Source organism: Nothobranchius furzeri, chromosome 9, assembly GCF_043380555.1.
Source record: "Nothobranchius furzeri strain GRZ-AD chromosome 9, NfurGRZ-RIMD1, whole genome shotgun sequence".
NCBI lineage: Eukaryota > Metazoa > Chordata > Actinopteri > Cyprinodontiformes > Nothobranchiidae > Nothobranchius > Nothobranchius furzeri.
The window spans coordinates 26232799-26254999 of NC_091749.1; the positions used below are offsets into that span (position 1 = coordinate 26232799).

Below are 22201 nucleotides of genomic sequence, written 5' to 3' on the forward strand. Positions count from 1 at the left end.
AGCTTCTGGAGGTTGAGGGTTCGATGGAGCTGGGCCAGTTCAGCCCGGAGACCAGCGAGCTCCGCTGGGTGGACGGGCTCGCTCCTCTCCTGGCGGTTCGGGGAGGATAGAGTGTCCAGGTGACTCTCCTGGAGGCTGACGAGCTGGCGGATCCGGTCAAGTTCCGCCTGGAGCTCCATCAGCTGGGCTGTGGGCGTGGTTCCTCCGCCTGCAGATGACGAAGGCGCTGGTTGGACCGGAGACGGGACTGCTGGTCTGACTGGGGGCGTGTCCAAGTTGGCGCACTGAGCCCGAACTGCAGCGAGCTCGCGGCTCCGTCCAGGGACCAGCCGCTGCGGTGGAGCCCGGCATGCCTCCCCACGCCGTGGGCCAACTCCCGGGGAGCACACAGCCAGGCGGGTGCCCACGAAGCTGGAGCGATCCGGAAGCGGCTCCCGGTCCGACCCCTCGTCCGGTTCCGGGAGAGCAGCGAGGATTGCTGCGGCTGACGGCCGTGGACGGCGTTTTCGGCGAGGCAAAACTGGAGCAGGGGAAGGCGATGGAGAAGCTGGGTGGTGGCTCGGGGTGAGCCACTGAAGCAGGTGCTCCCACGGGAGAATCTCCTTGCTGGATCTCACAACGGGTTTGGGTCGGATCATTCTGTCAGGTGCGCTGCGGAGTGGAGCGGAGGAAAGGCGTGGATCCAGACCGGGGAGTAAACAGGCCGACAGGTAGGATTCTTTAACACAGATTTATTGGAACGCACGCTGGACAATGAAACAATGATCCGACACAGTACAAAGAACAGACAGGGTTTAAATACAGGAGGGTTGGGAGCTAAGGTGATTGGGAAACGAGAGGCAGGTGGGAATAATTAACGAGACACAAGGCTGAACTAAACGGGGAGACATGACCGGGTGTGACACATTGAAGGTAATCAGAAGTGAGGAACAGAAAATGAAATAATTATTTTAAATGTTTAGAGCAGCAGGAACTCTGAGAGGCTGCAGGCGCATCAGTGAGTTTGCGGCCGCTGTGCAGGGGGAGGGGGGAGAGGGCTGAAGCAGAAACTACCATTGTTAAAAGAAATGTGTTTAACTTTGAAAATGTGGGCGCAATTTTAATTGTCAAAAACTCCAGCGAACCATTAGTTCATTTTGCTCAAATAGAAATAGAGGCCTGCCTATAGAGCCTATAGAGTGTTTCAACTGATTGAAACACTCTATAGACTATAATGGATTATATTTGAAGCAGTGATGTTCCGCTGCCGTTCCGCACCGCTAATGCTTCTAGTGTGAAACTGGGGTTAGACTACTGTAACTCTCTTTTCACGTGTCTGAGCAGAACCTCCCTGAACCGTCTACAGGTGGTTCAGAATGCCTGTGCTCGGCTTCTGACCAAGTCCTCCAAACACACCCACATCACCCTGCTTCTCCTCCAGCTTCACTGGCTGCCAGTCAACTTCAGAGTTCATTTCAAGATCCTGGTTCTGGTCTAAAGGGCCTTACATGGACAAGCACCATCTTACATTGGTGATCTTCTTAGTCCCTACACCCCCAGCAGGCCCCTGAGGTCCAGTGACCAAAGCCTACTGGTTATGCAGCACCATTTTAAAGACCAAAGGTGACATCATCTGCTGCTATGGCCCCCAGACTCTGGACCTCTCTCCCCCTGAGCCTGAGATCAGTGGACTCAGTGGTCTCCTTTAAAAAGCAGCTGAAGACTCGCCTGATCAAGCTGGCTTTTGGAGTGACCACCTGTTCAGTTTTAACCAATTCTGTCTTTCTCGGGATCCCGGGCCATAACAAACTTTTTCTTTTGCATTTATTTCTTCACATTTTTTAATGTAAAATTTTGCTTTCCCCCTATTTTAATATTATATTTCTTAATCAGTTTATTCATTTTTATATTTTATTTTGTTCTTGTGATTTTTATCTTGAGAGGTGCTTTATAAAAGATCATTTCTACTTCTTTTAAGTAATAAACATGTGCACTACCTCTGTAAACCAGAAAATTTATTTCTGTATAATTTCCCTAAATGAAATGATGTCCTTATTGTAACATGATTTATAGTTAATCTTTATGCTGTAAAAATTAATTACTAAGAGAGCAGGGGTCTCATTTACCATACGTTGCGTAGAATCCTTACTAAAACCGTACTCAAGCTCAGCAAAAAAAAAAGTACTTACGCCATGTAGGTTTGTGATCTAGCAAACACTGAGTACGCACAGCTGCACGCAATTTCCGCTTCATAAATCAGAAACTTTCTAGAAATGTGCTCAGCTGTTTTTTGATCCCGCACTCACCACGCCCACTTTCTGCCATAAATGGTCAATGCAAAGTGCCTTGTGGATCTTGTTCTGTGTGAAAATGAAGCGGTACAAGCGGTAATGCTGCAGGATTTCAAAATCTTATCCTTCTCAGCAGCAGCACTGCAGGTGCTCTCCATGTCCAAAATGTGCGTAAGCCAGGTCCTTAGTCAGCTTAAAGTTGCGCACATTTTTCTGCAACATTTTCTTTCATAAATCCCAAAGTTTGCGTGGAAAGTTGCTTACGCAGTTTCCTGACCTTGTTTTGTGCGTAAGCAAGCTTGATAAATGAGGCCCCTGTAGTCTCTAGGTTTGTACAGGCCACTAACAATGTGTCCTGATCTCAGTGCCAGGAATGAAACATCTGGACCCAGCACCAACCATGAACTGAGTTTATTTTTCAGACTCACGTTTCTGAGGTTGGTCGGCTGTTGTCCCATCCTCCGTTTCATCTGACATGTCAAAAGCTGAAACGAGGAGGTGTTATTATTATAATGCTCAAAGATGCAAATGGAGTTAATTTCATCAAACAATATACTCACTAATGTAACCAGGCCTGTCAGATCGTGCAGCAGACAAAGCTACATGTTTTAGTAAACTATTGCTGCTGCTTTTACTCTTATCTTGCAGCATTTCAGTTTATAACTGCTGGTTTGGCTTTGACAGTCTCCTGGTGACAGTTTAGCTGTTGCTACCAAGAGCACAATGAGACATTAGGTCATGTCAAAAACAAGTCTCTATCTGTGACATAACTGTGATTGTTCTAGCTTCCAAACATTTATTCTTTCAAGTCTCTGCAACAAAGCATCACAAACAGTTTTCCTGTGTCCTGCTATTTTTCAAAGAGGAATCAACATTTCTCTCATAAAACAAATATTTTTCTTCCTTGTTTTCATACCGGGGTTCTCTATGCCGCTGTCGGTACGCTGCCTGAGCTCTTTCGTCTCAGCAGCATCATTAGGTGGCACCTCCTCCTCCTCTTTCTGAGTCTAAAAATGAAAAGAAAGTTACACCTTGTTCTGGTTACAGTGACTCAGCTTAAGGAATGCTTTGTTCCTAGTTAATAGCAAAACCTTTATTTAATGCTTTTGAGCTTTAAATTATTGAAGACGACATAAAAGAAATGTCTTACTTTGGATTGTTCCATTTGGTAGTTCCGGATCAGCTGGGCATAGCGTCCATCTGCCTTCATCAGTGTCTGGTGATCTCCAGCCTCCAGGACCTCTCCATCTTCAAGAACCAGGATGTCATCACAGAACTCCAAATACTAGAAAACCAAAGAAACAACAGGCCTAAGCTCAGCCCTTCGCACAGTCTAAGAGTGGAGTGTTATCACTTTTATAACAACTTTAGAGGCTCTTATCTTTAGTAGAGATGTTGTTTGTTTGCTTGTTGGTTTGTTTGTTTGTGAACTCAAGGATAATTTAAAAAAGCTAACTAACAAATGATTGGGACTCAGGAGGTTAAACAAGGACCTGGGGCCTCATTTATAAAGCTTTGTGTAGATTCCTGACTAAAGCTCATCAAAACAAATGAGGGTGTAAGGTTGAGTCAGACTTTCTGAGAGTCGCTAATTACTTCAAACACCAAACTCTCAGCTCATCCTGGTACAACGAGATAGTGTTCAGCTAAAGAATGAAACCGTTTTCCCGCTCCTACCTGGAGTTGGTGTGAAACAAGAATAACAGATTTTCCTTGAAGCTCCTTTTTAATGCATTCTTCAAAAATGTGTTTCCCCACATGAGCGTCAACAGCAGAGAGAGGATCATCCAGGAGGAAGATGTCTTTGTTGGAGTAGACCGCTCTGGCCAGGCTGACCCTCTGCTTCTGTCCTCCTGACAAGTTTAGACCCCTCTCTCCAATCTGAAAGGAGAAAAGGAGGACCTCTAAAAATCCACTTTTCCTATAAACGAACCATAGATCCGACACGGTGCTAAATAAAATGTTGTGTTGAAACTAGATCAAAGGTTCGTCATGGTACAAATAAATAAACATAAACAGAAACTCTTAAAACTTTCAGAACCAGAACCAAACAGAAGCCTTTTTGTTTCTTGACCTTTCACATAAATGGTGACTGATTTTCCTGTATTGATTAGTTTGGCTCACTAACTGTAAGTCATCTGGTCAAAGAGCAGGGCATGTTAGCGAGCTGTTGTAATCTGGTGTTGCCATGTCACCTGACCTCTGTTTGATCCCCACAGGGCAGCATCTTCAGATCAGCTCTGAGGCTACACACATCCAGAACCCTGTCGTACCTGAGGAAGATCAGCATCAAACGGGTTACAGGCTGACACTCAAGGAATAACGACATAAAGAAGCATTTAAATAAGTATATTTTAATGTCAAAGTTAAAATTAATTACTAGCCTGCCCATGGCAGATGCACTGTATTGCCAAAAGTATAAGGATGCCCTTCCATGCACTCTAATTCTTACTAAAGGAGTTCTTTTGGGTTTTGGGCGGTTCTCTGCAGGTCAGTCAGCTCTCTCCACTCCAGACATGCTTGCATTGATTAGGTGGGATATCCAAAGACTATTGGCATGACTTTATAAACCTTTACATAATCAATTAAGCATGAAACTTACGAGGAATTCTGTTGCATCAATATCTGCTGCAGCAGAGTCTAGCGTTTGTGGTGCAGCAAGGGATCAGGACTGTTGTAGGTCAACTCCATGTTTGGTTCTATTTAAAACACATTTTTCTGTGTTTTAAATAGAACCAAACATGGAGTTAGAAACAAGACACAGTAAGAACATACCGAAGCTGTTGTAGGTCAATTGCAAAATTCAAATTTAGCTTTATTTATATAGCGTGTTCACATGCCCAAGAGAACAACAGATGGCAGTGAAAGGGTTTCTTAAGAAATGTTTTTAAACAGATGTCTGAATGACGCTGCTACTGGATTACCAAGTTAACAACGCTTTAAAGAGTTTTATGCAATCCACAGTAGTTTATGATGGGCCCTGTTACATAACAGCTATTTACTCTCCATAAACTCCACTGCACCTGGATCAGCCTTTCACCATCCTGGAAGCACGAAGAGCGGTTCTGTTAATAAAGCTGGGATACTACAGAGATGACCTCTGGTCTTGTAACACAGACTTCACTTTCTCTGAGTTAAATATTGCCTCAGATTGATAACCTGAACATGAGAGTGTTACCAAACAAAAGAAGCTATGAAAGCTACAGTCATGGTTCACAGGTTAGTGGTGAAAATAGTGAGCGTGTTTATTACTTGGCCTGATCTAAAAGTTCCCCCATCAGGATATTGTCTTGAACTGTCCCATGGAAAATCCAGGCCTGTTGGGAAACGTAGGCAAATGTCCCGTCGGCTGTGATGGAGCCCTGAAGGAGGTGCATCTAAAAGACAGAATAGAAAGTAAAGGACAGTCATGACATCATTATTTTCAATTCAATTCAATTTTATTTATATAGCGCCAAATCACAAGAGTCATCTCAAGGCACTTCACATAATAAACTTTCCAATTCAGGTCAGTTCATTAAGCCAGTCAGAAATAATGTTTCCTATATAAGGAACCCAGCAAATTGCATCAATTCACTGACTAGTGTCAGTGACTTTACAAAAATCCTCATACTAAGCAAGCATTTAGCGACAGTGGAGAGAAAAACTCCCTTTTAACAGGAAGAAACCTCCAGAGGATCCTGGCTCAGTATAAGCAGCCATCCACCACGACTCACTGGGGATCGAGAAGACAGAGCAGACACACACACACACACACACACACACACACACACACACACACACACACACACACACACACACACACACACACACACACACACACACACACACACGCACGCGCACACGCACACACACACACACGCGCGCACACGCACACACACACACACACACACCAAGCAATGTGCCAATGGTTACACTGTGATTTCTTAGAAAATATTCTATTTGGCGAGAGATAAACTTTATTGTATTTATCCTAGTGGATCTATAATAAAACGGATAAACTAGTAGTAGCACATCCAACGTCAAGGAAAGCAAAAAGTTATTATCAGGAGAGGGAGAATGTTTAAGTGGTTAGCAGCAGTGTGCTAGACGATGGCCCCCTCCATGAGGCCACCACAGCAGAACATCATTGTAGCTTCTTCTGGGGAGAAAAACACTTGAAATTGCAGGAAATAATACAGTTAAAGAGCAGATTGTAGAAGAAGGTAGTAGAGTGTGAAAAGTGGTCAGTGTATCCTCCAGCGGTCTAAGCCTATAGCAGCATAACTACAGAGATAACTCTGGATAACCTGGCCTTTTTAGATGGAGGCATGTTGGAGTCAGGGCAAGAGAGAGCCGTCTTTACCGACTGTACACTCCACCTCCCTCTACTCCCCCACTTGTCCTGATTTAGGCTAACATCAGATTTTAACCATAGGCCCTATCAAATAAAAATGTTTTAAGCCTAGTCTTAAAAGTAGACAAGGTGTCTGCCTCACGGACTAAGGCTGGGAGCTGGTTCCACAGGAGAGGAGCCTGATAACTAAAAGATCTGCCTCCCATCCTAATTTTAGATATTCTGGGTTCCACCAGTAAACCTGCAGTCTGAGAGCGAAGTGCTCGGTTAGGAACGTATGGAACAATCAGATCACTGATGTATGATGGAGCTTGATTATTAAGAGCTTTATATGTGAGAAGAATGATCTTAAAATCTATTCTGAATTTAACAGGTAGCCAACGTAGGGAAGCTAAGACAGGAGAGATATGATCTCTCTTTTTAATTCTCATCAGAACTCTAGCTGCAGCATTTTGGACAAGCTGAAGACTTTTAACTACATTCTGTGGACTTCCTGAGGGTAATGAATTACAGTAATCCAGTCTTGATGTAATAAATGCATGAACTAGTTTTTCAGCATCACTCTTGGAAAGGATGCTTCTAACCTTAGCAATATTCCGAAGGTGGAAAAAGGAAATCCTACAAACCTGTTTAACCTGGGATTTGAATGACATGTCCTGGTCAAAGATAACACCAAGGTTCCTTTGTTCTCGGAGATAAATATAATGCCATTCAGGTCAGGTGATTGACTAAGCAATTTCCTTTTCTGGATTTCTGGTCCAAAGATGAGAACTTCCGTCTTGTCTTGGTTTAAAAGCAAAAAGTTTAGAGTAATCCAATTTTTTATGTCCTCAAGACAAGCCTGTAATCTACCCAACCGATTAGGTTCATCAGGGTTAATAGATAAATATAACTGAGTATTGTCAGCATAACAGTGAAAGTTTATCCCATGCTGACTAATGATTTTACCAATTGGGAGCATATACAGTGGGGCAAAAAAGTATTTAGTCAGCCACCGATTGTGCAAGTTCTCCCACTTAAAATGATGACAGAGGTCAGTAATTTACATCATAGGTACACTTCAACTGTGAGAGACAGAATGTGAAAAAAAAATCCATGAATTCACATGGCAGGATTTTTAAAGAATTTATTTGTAAATCAGGGTGGAAAATAAGTATTTGGTCACTTCAAACAAGGAAGGTCTGTGGCTCTCACAGACCTGTAATGTCTTCTTTAAGAAGCTTTTCTGTCCTCCACTCGTTACCTGCATTAATGGCACCTGTTTGAACTCATTATCTGCATAAAAGACACCTGTCCACAGCCTCAAACAGTCAGACTCCAAACTCCACTATGGCCAAGACCAAAGAGCTTTCGAAGGACACCAGGAAAAGAATTGTAGACCTGCACCAGATTGGGAAGAGTGAATCTACAATAGGCAAGCAGCTTGGTGTGAAAAAATCAACTGTGGGAGCAATTATCAGAAAATGGAAGACATACAAGACCACTGATAATCTCCCTCGATCTGGGGCTCCACGCAAGATCTCATCCCGTGGGGTCAAAATGATCATGAGAACGGTGAGCAAGAATCCCAGAACCACACGGGGGACCTGGTGAATGACCTGCAGAGAGCTGGGACCACAGTAACAAAGGTCACCATCAGTAACGCACTACAATGGCAGGGAATCAAATCCTGCAGTGCCAGACGTGTTCCGCTGCTGAAGCCAGTGCATGTCCAGGCCCGTCTGAAGTTTGCCAGAGAGCACATGGATGATACAGCAGAGGATTGGGACAATGTCATGTGGTCAGATGAAACCAAAGTAGAACTTTTTGGTATAAACTCAACTCGTCGTGTTTGGAGGAAGAAGAATACTGAGTTTCATCTCAAGAACACCATACCTACTGTGAAGCATGGGGTGGGAACATCATGCTTTGGGGCTGTTTTTCTGCCAAGGGGACAGGACGACTGATTCGTGTTAAGGACAGAATGAATGGGGCCATGTATCGTGAGATTCTGAGCCAAAAGCTCCTTCCATCAGTGAGAGCTTTGAAGATGAAACGTGGCTGGGTCTTCCAACACGACAATGATCCCAAACACACCGCCCGGGCAACAAAGGAGTGGCTCCGTAAGAAGCATTTGAAAGTCCTGGAGTGGCCTAGCCAGTCTCCAGACCTCAACCCCATAGAAAATCTGTGGAGGGAGTTGAAAGTCTGTGTTGCTCGGCGACAGCCCCAAAACATCACTGCTCTCGAGAAGATCTACATTGAGGAATGGGCCAAAATACCAGCTACTGTGTGTGCAAACCTGGTAAAGACCTATAGTAACCATTTGACCTCTGTTATTGCCAACAAAGGTTATGTTACAAAATATTGAGTTGAATTTTTGTTATTGACCAAATACTTATTTTCTACCCTGATTTACAAATAAATTCTTTAAAAATCCTGCCATGTGAATTCATGGATTTTTTTTACATTCTGTCTCTCACAGTTGAAGTGTACCAATGATGTAAATTACTGACCTCTGTCTTCATTTTAAGTGGGAGAACCTGCACAATCGGTGGCTGACTAAATACTTTTTTGCCCCACTGTATATAGTAAAAAGAATCGGTCCAAGCACTGAACCCTGTGGTACTCCACAAGTAACCCTGGAGTATGAAGAAGATTTGTCATGTACATTTACAAAATGAAATCTGTCAGACAGGTAGGATTTAAACCAGCCTAGCGCTGTTCCGTTGATCCCTGCAACATGTTCAAGCCTTTCTACAAGAACATTGTGATCTACTGTGTCAAAAGCAGCACTACGATCTAATAAAACTAGAACAGACACAAGATTCTTATCTGAGGCCATGAGAATATCATTTGTAACTCTCATTGATGCAGTTTCAGTGCTCTGATACTCTCTAAAACTGTCATGTTCTGTGTCCCTTTGTTCCCCAGCTCCTCCAGTTCCCACTCCAGGTTCTCCTTTTGTGTTCTCTTAGCACCCTCATGTATCATTTGTCTGCATCTCTGTTGTGTGTCTTAAGTTATAGCCCCAGCCTCTTGTTCCCCAGTTCATTGTATGTGTGTATGAGTTTGTGTGTGTCAGTATGTGTATGTGTTTGTGTGAGTCCTTCCCTTAGTCTTTAGGTTTAGTTTTGTGTTTTATATAGTGTTAGGTTTATCTGCCCTCCACTGGTTCTCTTCCCCATCCAGATAATTGTTGCCACCTGCCTTCCCTCCAGCCTCACTCCACACACCTGCTTCCTGTTTCCCTAATTGCTCCTTCCTGTCTATATAAGCCCTCCTTGTCTCCTTGTTCTTGTCGGTCCAATGTTGTTGTCTTATGTCAGCGTTGTTTTGTCCCTCCCTACTAGTCTCTAGGTCTCTGCTCAGTAAGTGAGCTTTTGGTTTATGTCTGAGTTTAGTTATTAGGTTTGGCCTCCTTCCCTTTGGATTTTTGGTTATTTTCCTAAATAAAGGATTTTACTTTTTCAACCGCTCCTGCCTGAGTAGTCTGGATATCTGAATTTTGGGTCCAAACCTCCTGCTCTCAACGTGACGAAAACCAGACTGAAATTCCTCAAACAGATAATTAGTGTTTAAATGCTCACATACTTGGATGGCCACTATTTTCTCCAGGACTTTGGATAAAAATGGAAGGTTAGATATTGGTCTACAATTCATTGGGTCATCTGGATCCAGTGAAGGCTTCTTAAGTAAAGGTTTGATTACAGCAACCTTAAAATCCAGTGGTACGTATCCATTTACTAAGGATATAATGATTATATCTAGAATGGGGGCAGTAACCAAAGGAAATGCTTCTTTAAATAATTTGGTTGGGATTGGATCTAAAATGCAAGTAGAAGGTTTAGATGAAGCTAATATTTTTGATAACTCTGAAAGCTCCACTGGATCAAAACGGTTCAAGCACAGAAGAGGTTCTACAGTTACCTCTGATGCTGCCTCACTTACTGAGGAAGAAGAAATTGCATTAGGGAGGATGCTAAAGATTTTGTTTCTAATAGAATTCTTAATTTTACTCGTGAAAAATCCCATGAAGTCATTACTGCTGAGGGCTAGGGGAATAGATGGCTCAGAGCTATGATTCTGTGTAAGTTTAGCAACTGTACTGAAAAGAAATTTAGGATTATGCTTATTCTCCTCAATTAGTTCTGAAAAATAAGCAGTTCTAGTTTGTCGAGGCTTATTTTTATAAAGCAAAAGACTAATTTTCCAGGATAGGTAGGCCTCCTCATGGTGCGTAGAGCGCCATGTTCTCTCCAATTTTCTAGAGTTTTGTTTTAAGGCTCGTAAATGAGAATTAAACCAGGGAGCCAACTTCCTGTCCCTAATTACCTTCTTTTTTATAGGGGCAACATCATCTAATGCCACACGTAAAGAGGAAAGAACATTATGAACTAAGGCATTAATTTGTGTGGGGCTAGAAATGAAAATATTGCCCTCTGCTACATGCCTCTGAGATGCTGAGGACAGTAAAGATGGAACAGTTGATTTAAAAGATGAAACTGCGTTGTCAGATGGAGACCGACTATAGTGAAATTTACTTTCATGTCTCGAGAACTCAGTTATAAAAAACTCAAAGGTTATCAGAAAGTGGTCCAAGAGGACTGGATTATGTGGAAAGATCGTTATTTAATTCAGGTTTGAAGGTACAGTGACCTGAACCACCTGCTGTAACTATAGGAACCATGAATTCTGATCTCTAGCAGAACATCTAGAAGGAGAACATCTGAACCTTTGACCTTAAACAGGCTTTTCCGGCTGGACAACCCTCCGATGTGGCTGAATCAAAGTAATATTGTAAAGAAGAGTGGGGGGAAAATCCCTCTACAGCAATGAGACTCATTAGTGGTTCTCACAAACACCATGAGTGTTACAACCAGTTCAGCGTCGGGTCGGTTACTTTCCCACATAGGTGGAGGTGGGTTTGGTTACATTTTTGTCCCTAATTAATTAAATTATCATTTGAGAATTGCATTTTGTTTTAAACAGGTGATCGTTGTCTGATACTGAACTTACTGATCTGAAACATTAAAGTGAGACAAACACAAACAGAAAACATTTTTAGAGGGTTCACACTTTTTCACAGATAGCAGCATCATTCACAACTACACGTCAAAATCAAAGGACGTTCAATAAAAAGTGTTATTAAAAAGAAATTAATAAAAAAAAGGACAACCTGCTCCAGAATACTAGAGATGAGGGATGATTTTCCACTCCCAACGTTCCCACAGACACCAAGCAGGTTTCCCTACAGGGAATAAACCAAAGATCTTCAGAATCATCGTCATCATCATCATCATCATCATCATCATCATCATCATCATCATCATCATCATTTATTTATTTATAAAGCACCTTCTTACACTTAACATGCCCAAAGTGCTTTACATGATACAATTAATAACACATCAACTTTATAACATTTCATTCAAATAAAATAAAATTTATTGATAAAACAGTAAAATCTATACAATTATAAAACCGTCTCACACCCAGACACGAGCAGTAGAGACAAGTAAAAACAGAGAATAAAACAAGACTCACCCTAACTCCTATAAGAAAGCCAAAGAATAAAAAATGGGTCTTTAATCTACTCTTTAAAAACATCCAATGATGGAGCTTGCCTGACCACCAGCAGGAGACCATTCCATAATTTAGGTCCAAGAAATGAAAAACGCGCTCTCCTCTGGTAACCCGATATACCTTTGAAACTTCCAGAAGGTCCATTGCATTAGACCTAAGTGCTGGGACGTAATTTTTGGGGGGGGACGGGTGGGACATGTCCCCCCCACTTTTTCAAAAGGCAGTTTTGGTCCCCTGCACTTTTTTCCGTCCAAAAACAATGTTATGCTCCATTAAATGGATTTGGTTGAGCACTAGGACCGAAACGGAAACCGGTTTACTATTAGACCCGCCCCAAAGCTAATCTATTGGCTCTGCTGATACTTGCTAACGTATTATTGGCTGTTGCTGCTGTCACTCAAGTTGGAAACAGTCAGAACGTGCTCACGTTGTTTTGCTAGTTTGGAGCCGCTAGGGAACACCGGTACTGAGTCACATCGTCAACTAGACGCTGTGTAATATCAGAGCTCAGCTCAGCTTCCATTACATAACATTTGAATAAGTGTTCATTTGTGAGTCTTTGGTAGTTAGGCACAGCCAGGAGGCAGCATGTCAAGAAAACGAAAAGTGGATATAAGAGACTTCTTTCAAAGTCAAAACGTAAGTTGGAACATGTGACAGACCTGCAATAAGCTCAGACTCACCTCCTCCTTCACAAACATACTCAAAACTAACTTTTACAAACTCATCTCCTCCACATAACTGACTCCTCAGACACAATTTATTCGTATTATTATAATTATTATTTTTTTTTATTATTACTATTATCATCATAATTATTATTACTAGTAGTAGTAGTAGTAGTAGAAGTGTAACTTCAAAACTTTTATCATTTAACTTTATTGTAAACTTATCTATTGCAATGTATACGTTCACATTAAAAAGCTCTGAAAAATGAACAGTATCATCATCATCAACAGATTTTTTTAAGCTTAATGTCAAAGATGTACACTTTTCATTAGATTTATCTTATTTTTTCCATTTTTTTTTGTGTGTTGAAATGCAACAACTGTTTAAACACTTTTAAGGGAAAAACATATTTAATATGTTTTTATACACTCAAATGTTTAGGGTGATGATCATGTGTAAAACATTAGTTCAGCATGTCCTCTAACACAGCAAATGAACAAACGGCCAGATCTCAGGAGAAACCGTTTATGTATAAATAATTTTTATACTTTTGACTAGGCCTGGGAAAGTAACAAATTTTGCTGGACGATATTTTGTCCAACAAATTGTTGATGATAAACGATATCATTGTCAACATTATCTAGACCAAAATAACCACTAATATAATGTTAATATATCATAATAATGCAAGTACACCCTTTAAAATGCAACAAAGAAACCTTCATTTAACATTGAAATGTCCAGAACCAGAACTTCTAAATGAATAAAAATAACAAACAAAAATTAAATAAAAAAGGAATCTCACTCCCTGTTAGAAAATGTTGCACCAAAAACAATAAAAAAAGACCCAAAACAATAAATACAATGGCCTATCCATTGTCAACAGCCAAAACTGCACTTCAATAAGGATGGAAAAATTATTGAGATGGGCACGTGACGTGTCAAGGGGTCTTTACATAACACCCCCCACCCCAAATCCGCACAAGCCTGCTGTGTCCCCCCCACTTCTGAAATCAAAATTTCGTCCCTGCCTAAGTGGCTGTGATGGAACGTATCGCGTTAGAATGTTACACAGATATGGTGGTGCAGCTCCCAGCAGTGATTTAAAAACAAAAACAAGAATCTTAAAATAAATTCTAAAACCAATAGGGAGCCAGTGCAGGCTGCCAGTATGGGAGTGATATAATCCCTTATTCTGGCCCCCTCAGAAAATTAGTGACTGAATTTTGGACAGTTTGTTGTCTGGATATTGAGGCTTCATTAATTCCAGCATACAGAGAATTGCAATGATCCAGACGCGAAGTAATAAATGCATGTATCACTTAGGGATGTATGTAGTTAACCGGTTAATTGCCGTTAATGTTGTAACTGGGTAAACTAGTTTATCCCGGTTAACTGCTTCAAGTCCTTCGGCTGCGCTGGGTGCAATTTATTTTGTGTCGCTAGAGGGCGCAAGAGAGCAGCTATGAAATATGTTTACTGGGCTACCGGAGAGGAAGAAATGAGCTCGTCACATGACCAAACAAATGTGCTCAAACACGAAGCGCTTAGCAACAAGGCAGCGTTGGAGCAGTTGATTCTTAGTTATTTCATTCTTGGAACACAATAAGCCTCACACAGAAATTTTGGTAAATGTGCATCCCTAGTATCACTGTTTCTAAATGGTCATGTGACAGAAATGGTTTGAGCCTAGCAATACGACGCGAGTGGAAAAAAAGCAGGATCTAACTACAGAGTTTATCTGATTATCAATTTTAGGGCTACATCAAGTTTGACACCCAGACTGGCCACCATGTCTTCTCCAACACAAAGAGATCAAATGGATGCTCCACCACCACCCAATCATTAGGTTTAAAAATGATAACTTCTTCTCATTAAAATTCAAAAATATTGAGAGAGATGACCTTGTTTCTCCTCCTCAGAGGAACAGCCCACCTTAGGCAGTGTGAAGGAGATGTTTCTCAGGGTCGGTGAAGCATCCCTGTGTGTCTTTTGTCCCTTATCTGGACCATCCAGGATGGTGGGGGATGCTGGTTGGACATCCGGTTTGGTCCAGGAAAGTGTGGCATTGTCCATCACTACAGCAGAGTGGCTACCGTTCTCTTGCATCAGATAGGACTCTGGATTCTGCACCAGTAACAGTTTCTGAAACAGAAGCCATAGTGACACAAGACCAGTTTGCTTCACGAAGTCTAATAGCAGCAGATCATTTTAGAGGAAGCAAAGAAGACTTTGCAGCTTTAAGTGTTGTACCCTCAGTCGCGTTATTGCCACGGCAGCTTCAGCCAGAGCCTTCGCAGACAGAGGCATCAGAGCAAGGCAGAACCTCATGGAGTTGAAAATGGCGATGGTCGTGAAAGCCTGGAAAACACAGAGACGCTTACACAAACCAAACAGATTTGGTGATCTCTAAGCTACGTTGCTGCTGAGCTTACATCAGATGTGTTGAGTGGTGAACGCAGCGAAGTGTGCACCAGGAAGGTGAGAACGGTGGCAATAGTGGGGATGATGCCGGTGATACTGGTGTTTATATTCTGGATATAACTGACAAGTTGCAGTTGTTTCTTCTCTCGCTTTCTCAGTCCTGTCATGAATAAGAAAATATTTTCCGTTAACTTGTTTTTTAGCAGGTCATCACACATATATATATATATATATATATATATATATATATATATATATACATATAAATATATATATATATATATATATATATATATATATATATATATATATATATATATACATACCATATACTGTATACCATATATCGTGTATACATCATCATTCATACCTTGTCTTGTATAATCATTAGTTTAGGGAAATAGAAATAAATTAATTTTTATAAACTATATACTTGACTCTGTCTGTATTAATATGAAGTTGTTTATGGTCCCTCAATAAGTAAAAGAAACTAAAGTATTCTAATTAAACATTCAAAGATCAATTCGATTGATATTTCATATGTATATGGAATTATCACATCTGTTTGATCATTTAATATATTTGTAGTCCTTAACACTACACGTGGCTTTATTAGTTGTTATGCCATTGATGCCGTGACTTTAACCCAACTTTTGTCTTTGGGTGAAGAGGAAGGAAGGGGAGTTGAATTGGCTAATGATTTGATCTCTGTTGTGACCCAGTAGGAAATTACAAAGTTAAATTAATGTAATGTTAGCCATCTCCCATGTTATAGTTCACGAAGAAACAATGACAGTTAAGTAATGATGCTTGTGTATTTTGTGGATGCTGAAAATGTTCAGCTATAATACATTTTAGTGTTGTGAAACTATCTTTTGTCTGAGCCATTTCCGTATGTTTTCATTTATTATTAATTTTCACTTAAAAGATAACAATCTGCAGTATTTACAGTAGTTTTACAGTAATAGGTTGTTTACAGAGAATACTGCAGGAACTGTAAAATAGCCGTATATTGGCCACCATAGAACTGACAGTATAATACTGTTTATATTCAGTACAGCACAGGACCGTTGCATTTTTACAGTAAAAAATTGTTGTACTGTACCTGCTCTAGCTGCCAGTAGCTTATTGTAATTTAACAGGAACATCTCTTACATTGTGGGAATGCACCTACACTGGGAATTTCAGACTCCTCCATGTTTTCTCAGTGGGAGAACTTGCAAAATTGCTAATGTTCCTCGCTGTGCGTCACATCAGTAGGAGCTCAATGCAAGTCCTTGTCATTAAGGCAGTTGGGCAGAAGAGGAGCCTTTTTCTTTTAGGTCGCAAATTCATAATTATGGGCTAGTAATTATCAGCTGATCACTGGTATTCAACGATCAGCTTAACTCCTGGAAAATCAGATATCATCAACAGGGTTAAGCTTTTAATCAGGTGGCGCCACATGGGTCTGGTTTCAAAACAGACCAAATACATTTAAACTTTTGGACCATGCCACTGAAACTCATCAAGGTTGTGATGGTTTAAAGTACCTGCAATCTTCTTTTCAAAAGACTCCTCCCAGGCGTACATCTTGATGAGCTTAATGCTGTTCAGGATCTCGTTCATTGTGCGAACACGGCTGTCTGTTATCTGCATGGCTTTGCTTCTGAACTTATTAATGAGTCTGGCCAACAAGAACTGCAGAGACAGAAACACATTACTACAAACCTTCAAACTACAGTAACATGCTGATTATGAGGGCCAATTTCCTCCAAATGAAAGAAAGAAAATGGTCACGTGGTTTGAGTTTAAGCCTTTAGTTGACTGTAGCACATTCTCATCAAACCACTTCTGGTATCCAAATGAGGATTGCATCAAAAACCTGCCTCATCAGGTCCTTCACATGTCTACTGCCCTCTGGCCTGATTTGTGCTCCAAGTGCTTCACTTACTGGTCAGTGGGGTTAAAATGATGATTATTAAAAACAGTCTGACCATTTTCAATTTTAAGAAATGGGTGTCCATTCTCACTATCAGTCAATATATTATTTGCATCATAACATAGATTGGCTTTTGGTTGTCCAGTCGGTAAAATCTGAACAGAGTGGTTTAGTACTGACTAACCTGAGGACAGTTACCTGTATGGGGACAAAGATGAGGTAGGTGCAGACTCCAGTCAGGGCAGTGTAACCGAGAACATAGCAGGCATACACAATGCACACAACGAAGAGCACTGGGGCAGAGAAAGTGAAGCTAGCAAACAAGACTGCCTCAAACAGTCTGTGGCCGTCGTTGGTCAGGACATTTATCATCTGGATGTGATACAGAAACAAGCAGAGACAGGTGGTAGAAAAGGTCAGATGAGCTTAAACCTCTAAAGAAGTGAAAATCATGTTCAAAGCAGTAACCGTATTGTTCTTCACCTCTCCCATGGAAATGCCATCAAGCGTCCTGAGAGAGATGACCTTCTGATAGGCCATGGTAGAGAAGGCACCTTTCAGCCTAACTGCTGTACGCAGGTTGACAGCCCACAGCAGAGAGATGAAGAGAGCTTTGAAGAACTCGGTGGTGAACAGAGCGAAAGCCAAACCAACACCGTGGGTCACTGAGGATTCCTCTGCGAATTCGATGTAGTTTAAGATCTGATAGACCAGGATGGCCTGATGGGACAAAAACACGCAGACAGACGGGGACGTCAGCAAGCTCGGAAAAAGACTAATTCACATTTTTCTCAGGCGTGGGTCCAGAACCAGGCAGATGAAACCAGTCCGGCTTTGGTGCATCATTTCAGGTTTATCCCAGTCGTGAGTCTGTTTGCAGGGTTTGTCTTTCCCATGAAACGGCCCAAGGCAGAGCTAGGACGTTTGTGTGAATTTCTTGAGAGCTGATGGGTTGACACAGATTCTTGTGGGAGAAATGTAGAAAGACTGTATTGATAATTAAACGTGGGAAAAAGTTTCCAATTACTTTTTACAGTTTTGTTTCCTCATTAATTTATTTTTTCGCAATTATTGGCAGGATCAGTCCACCATACTCCATGGTTTTTACAAGACGTGATCAATCCTGCAGTTTCTATTTGTTTTTAGGGATTCACAAAAGTAGCCACACTAAAGTTTTGTTGCTCGTTTTATGCATAAAAAACATTACATAACTAACGAGCAATAAATGTCATGAAAATAGCCTTGAATCACCTAAACCTAAAAATTAAATGTGTTTGCAGTGTTTGAAGGGTTAAAGGCCATAGCTGCTGACTCACCGGGCCAATGAACGCTGCCATCATGGCGAAGATCCCAACAAGTACTGACAGAATGAATCTGGTTCTTTGAAAGAGAAAGATGGCACGGATCAGCGAGGCCTTCTCTGGACCGTTCCTCGACTTCTCCTCCTCCCAGAGTCTCTGCAGCCTGTGAAACAATCATGGGATGTTCAAGCACGTCCCCTCAGACAGAGACCAACACGTTCAGATTCAGAGTTTGAATTTGGAGTTGATCAGACATAACTCTCGTCAGATACTGGTTTAAGAAGTAAATTACAGTTGTGTCAATAATAGAAACATAAACCACTCAAAAAGGATCCCAGACCTGTCTCCACTTGTGTCAGCCTTGTCAAAACCAGACAGGCTGAGGGAGGACATGTCCAGCTTGTTCCTGAAGATGGCCCACATCATCGGGGTCATCCAGGCAAAAGTTGCAAAGGACAGGAAGCCGGCATTGTCCACAGGGTGTGATCTAGACGTACGGAACATTTCAGACATCTGAGTTAATCTGTAACAGTTCAATGGGCAAAGAAACTCTGTGTCATCAATAAAACTTACTGGGATGAAGACAAGCGGATGGGTTTGAGTGTCTGCAGGCTTTCATGGTACTTCCCAAAAAGAGAGGGGTAGGCCACATCATTATTGGCGGCTGCTTCAGTCTGCTCTAGACTGGAGACTTCCGATCCGGTTTTCCATCGAATAGCATCATCTGCCTGAGGAGTCAGAAACTTAAATGAGTTGAAAGAACCTTTCGTTCCAGCATCAAGTCTCAAAGAGCAGATCAAACACGAGGGCAGCGGGGACGCAGGATGTAGGAGAAACAATGGCAGAGACGTTGTGGTAACAGCTGCTTTTGTTCTGCAGACTTACAAAAGAAAATCGCCGGGGCCGGTTCTTCTCAAAAGAATATTCTGTCTTCATTTTGTCCTGAAATGTAAGAAAAGTCAGGAATATTCAGCAAACACAGAAACATTTAAACATGACAAGAAAGCAAAGGCAGAAAAACATCCATAAGGAAACAAACATTTTTACCACCTATAGCAGAATGTCTGAACCAACGAGCGACGCCACAGCGTGTGGCGGTTCTCCTGACTGCTCCTGGTGCTTCCTGACCAACGTTTAGAGCAGAGGAGTGAATGACTGACAGCAGCTGTCCTCTGACCTCCTTCCTCTCTGTGTCAAAGTTCCCTCGGTCACATCAGAACATACTTTCATGATGATGAGAGTCCGTTTACAGTATCGTAAAGTCAAGGACAGCTGAAGGAGCAGAACTTAATCTTTCACATAAAAAGTATCTGGAGTCAACCGGGTCATTTTTGCAGATCTATTAACATGGACAAGAACATTAACAGAGTTTGCCTTTTCTTCAACCCAGACTGTTTTTAACTTTTGTTACGACAAACTCCTATAGGACTGGTGAGGCCCTTGCTGTTAATAATGAGGCCATCCATGTTGGGCATGAGGCAAAATGTCCTCAAGAAAAACAAAACTTCAGTCGTTTCCAACTAAACCCTCTAGGTTATCCTGCCCCGGACAACTGAGATTCTACACGAATGTATAGTTTATTGTATTAAAAAATAAAGAGAGGACTAATAACTTGATGATTTTAGCTTTCGTCTTGAAAAGCTTGGACACTCCTGCTCTACAACATGCAGGAAAATGGCTTTTAAGTGGACTCACTGGTCTCCTTTAAAAAGCAGCTGAACAAACACCTGTTCAAGTTGCCTTTGCATGACCTTCATCACAACCCTCTCCTTATTCTGTTCTAATTCCGCCTTTCCCGGGATCCATTGATTTCCCTCTTTCCTATTAATTTTCTCTCTACCTTTCTTCACTTTTTCTTTTGTTCTTTTCTCCTTTTCTCATCTTTGAAATCTTTGGTAATGCTTCCTTTTACAGTTTCCTAATTACTAAGTACTTACATGGTAATTACATAGTAATTTAAAGTGTGTGATTGTGTAATTAAAGTGTATAATTGTAATAAAGTGTAATTATTGTGTAATGCAGTATTTACTGGGAATGATTAATAAAAGTAAAAAAACTAGAATTGAACCTGAGTCACATGGTAATAACTATTTAAGAACTCAGAAACAACAATACCCTTTAACTTACTATGTAATTACCATGTAAGTACTTAGTAATTAGGGGACTTTAAAAGGAAGCGCTACCAAATCTTTTTATACTTTATATACATACATATTTTTTGCTTTTGTGAAGCCCCTTGTGATTTTTATCTTGAGTGGCGCTATAGAAAACATCGTCTTCTTCTTAAGGACTGAACTGCAGTGGATGGAAACGATCCTACGAGCAAGTTTGTGTCAGACCACACCTCAAGCCTCCCACTCCCAACCCAGGCTTCACAACTGAAGAAGCTTCTTAGATCAGAGGCAAAATGAAAAGTCCAGCTGTTTCCAACTACTCCTCCAAAGTGCAAAACATTATGCTATGCTGATTTTTAATGTGTACACCTGCAAACGGGTAAAAAAAAAAGCATTTTAGTAAAAATCTAAACATAAACATTTAAGAGTCAGTCTACAACAGTCTATCGGAAACAAAATCAATAATCCTAATTCACAAAATCACTTTGAGGGCCTTAAATGACCCCTGGGCTGAACTTTGGACACGCGTGTTTTAAAGGTCTCTGCTCCATCAGACCCGATTTAAGGTGATTAACAGGCTTCTATGGGATTTGAGTCATGCTGAGGTAATCCAGCTGTTCAATCAGGTGTTGGAGTAAGGAAACAACTAAAACATGCAGGACAGAGACTGGCAAACAGAAATACGCTTATAAAAGATAAAAGGTGAAGTTTAATACATAAAATATATCAAATGTAATCAAGTTTTTTCATTGATATTTGATATCAATAAAGTAAACATAACTTAGCTAATTTGCATCACAAGTCCCATTAAGCAACAAAATAGAGACCGAATATAATAAACATTCATAAAGGTGTTTTCATAAGCTCTGTGTCTTAGAATAAATAAAACATCTTTAAATAACTACTCCATCAGGAGGATCCTGAGGAAGAGAAAAAACACTGACGAAATATTTCCATTAAAAATCAATAAATGTATGATATTAAATAAGTAAATAAAAAAGTCAAAATGGTTTCTAATAAAGGAACAAGGTGAAAGGCTGTCTTCAATAAAAACAAAGTAACGGCAACAGAAGCATAAATGTGAGTAAATCAATGAGAGATCAAAGCTCCTGAGAGCAGGACGGTACCTCTGTGTGGAGGACGGAGGAGACACAGCACAGTCTGAAGGGAGCGCAGGGGCCAGGAACTTTTCTCTCTGCCTGACTTTATGAAGATCAAAGGTTGCTCTGCTCAGAGGTAAACCTCCCCATGTTCCTTCCTTATGATCCAGATGACAAGCCAATTAAAACCACTTACAGTAGACCTGACAGCGGGATGAGGACAGCTGCGTCTGCAGGTTTCTTCACACTTCATCCAAAGAACGTTGGACTAATTAACAGATTTTTGTGGTTCTGATTCCTGATGTGTATAATGGGCATGTGGTGTTAATGCTGCAGTAAAGTGATCCAGATGTGTCCTACTAGCTGTAAAAAGGGGTTTCATTATGTGTCAGAAAGCAACACTGCTCAGCTTTTTTATTTTAATGAACGAACAACGTCAAATATGTTTGCTCTTACACAAGATCTCTGACGTGGACTCGGCTCCAAAAACATCAGCAAGTG

General features: G+C 41.1%; 1 protein-coding gene across 5 annotated transcripts in view; it reads right to left on the bottom strand.

The window, feature by feature from the left end:
* The window catches only part of abcc12 (ATP-binding cassette, sub-family C (CFTR/MRP), member 12), a 46175-nt gene extending 24366 nt beyond the window's left edge, over positions 1-21809 (bottom strand). For 2 of the 5 annotated variants that reach the window (XM_015953927.3, XM_070554726.1), the window contains exons 1-18: positions 21728-21809; positions 19372-19428; positions 19060-19214; positions 18827-18973; positions 18502-18649; positions 17669-17905; positions 17384-17557; positions 16797-16944; positions 15276-15424; positions 15094-15201; positions 14776-14985; positions 11765-11836; positions 5523-5647; positions 4471-4543; positions 3948-4151; positions 3421-3555; positions 3187-3277; positions 2699-2755 (exon numbers count right to left, since the gene is read on the bottom strand). In XM_015953927.3, coding sequence (XP_015809413.3) covers positions 2699-2755; positions 3187-3277; positions 3421-3555; positions 3948-4151; positions 4471-4543; positions 5523-5647; positions 11765-11836; positions 14776-14985; positions 15094-15201; positions 15276-15424; positions 16797-16944; positions 17384-17557; positions 17669-17905; positions 18502-18649; positions 18827-18973; positions 19060-19214; positions 19372-19422 — 2284 coding nt within the window. In that variant the 5' untranslated portion in view covers positions 19423-19428; positions 21728-21809. Of the gene's footprint in view, positions 1-2698; positions 2756-3186; positions 3278-3420; positions 3556-3947; positions 4152-4470; positions 4544-5522; positions 5648-11764; positions 11837-14775; positions 14986-15093; positions 15202-15275; positions 15425-16796; positions 16967-17383; positions 17558-17668; positions 17906-18501; positions 18650-18826; positions 18974-19059; positions 19215-19371; positions 19429-19533 lie in introns of those variants that run through there. The other 3 variants (XM_015953928.3, XM_054732570.2, XM_054732572.2) reach the window with 3 other exon arrangements.
* Between the last annotated feature and the right edge of the window lie 392 nt (positions 21810-22201).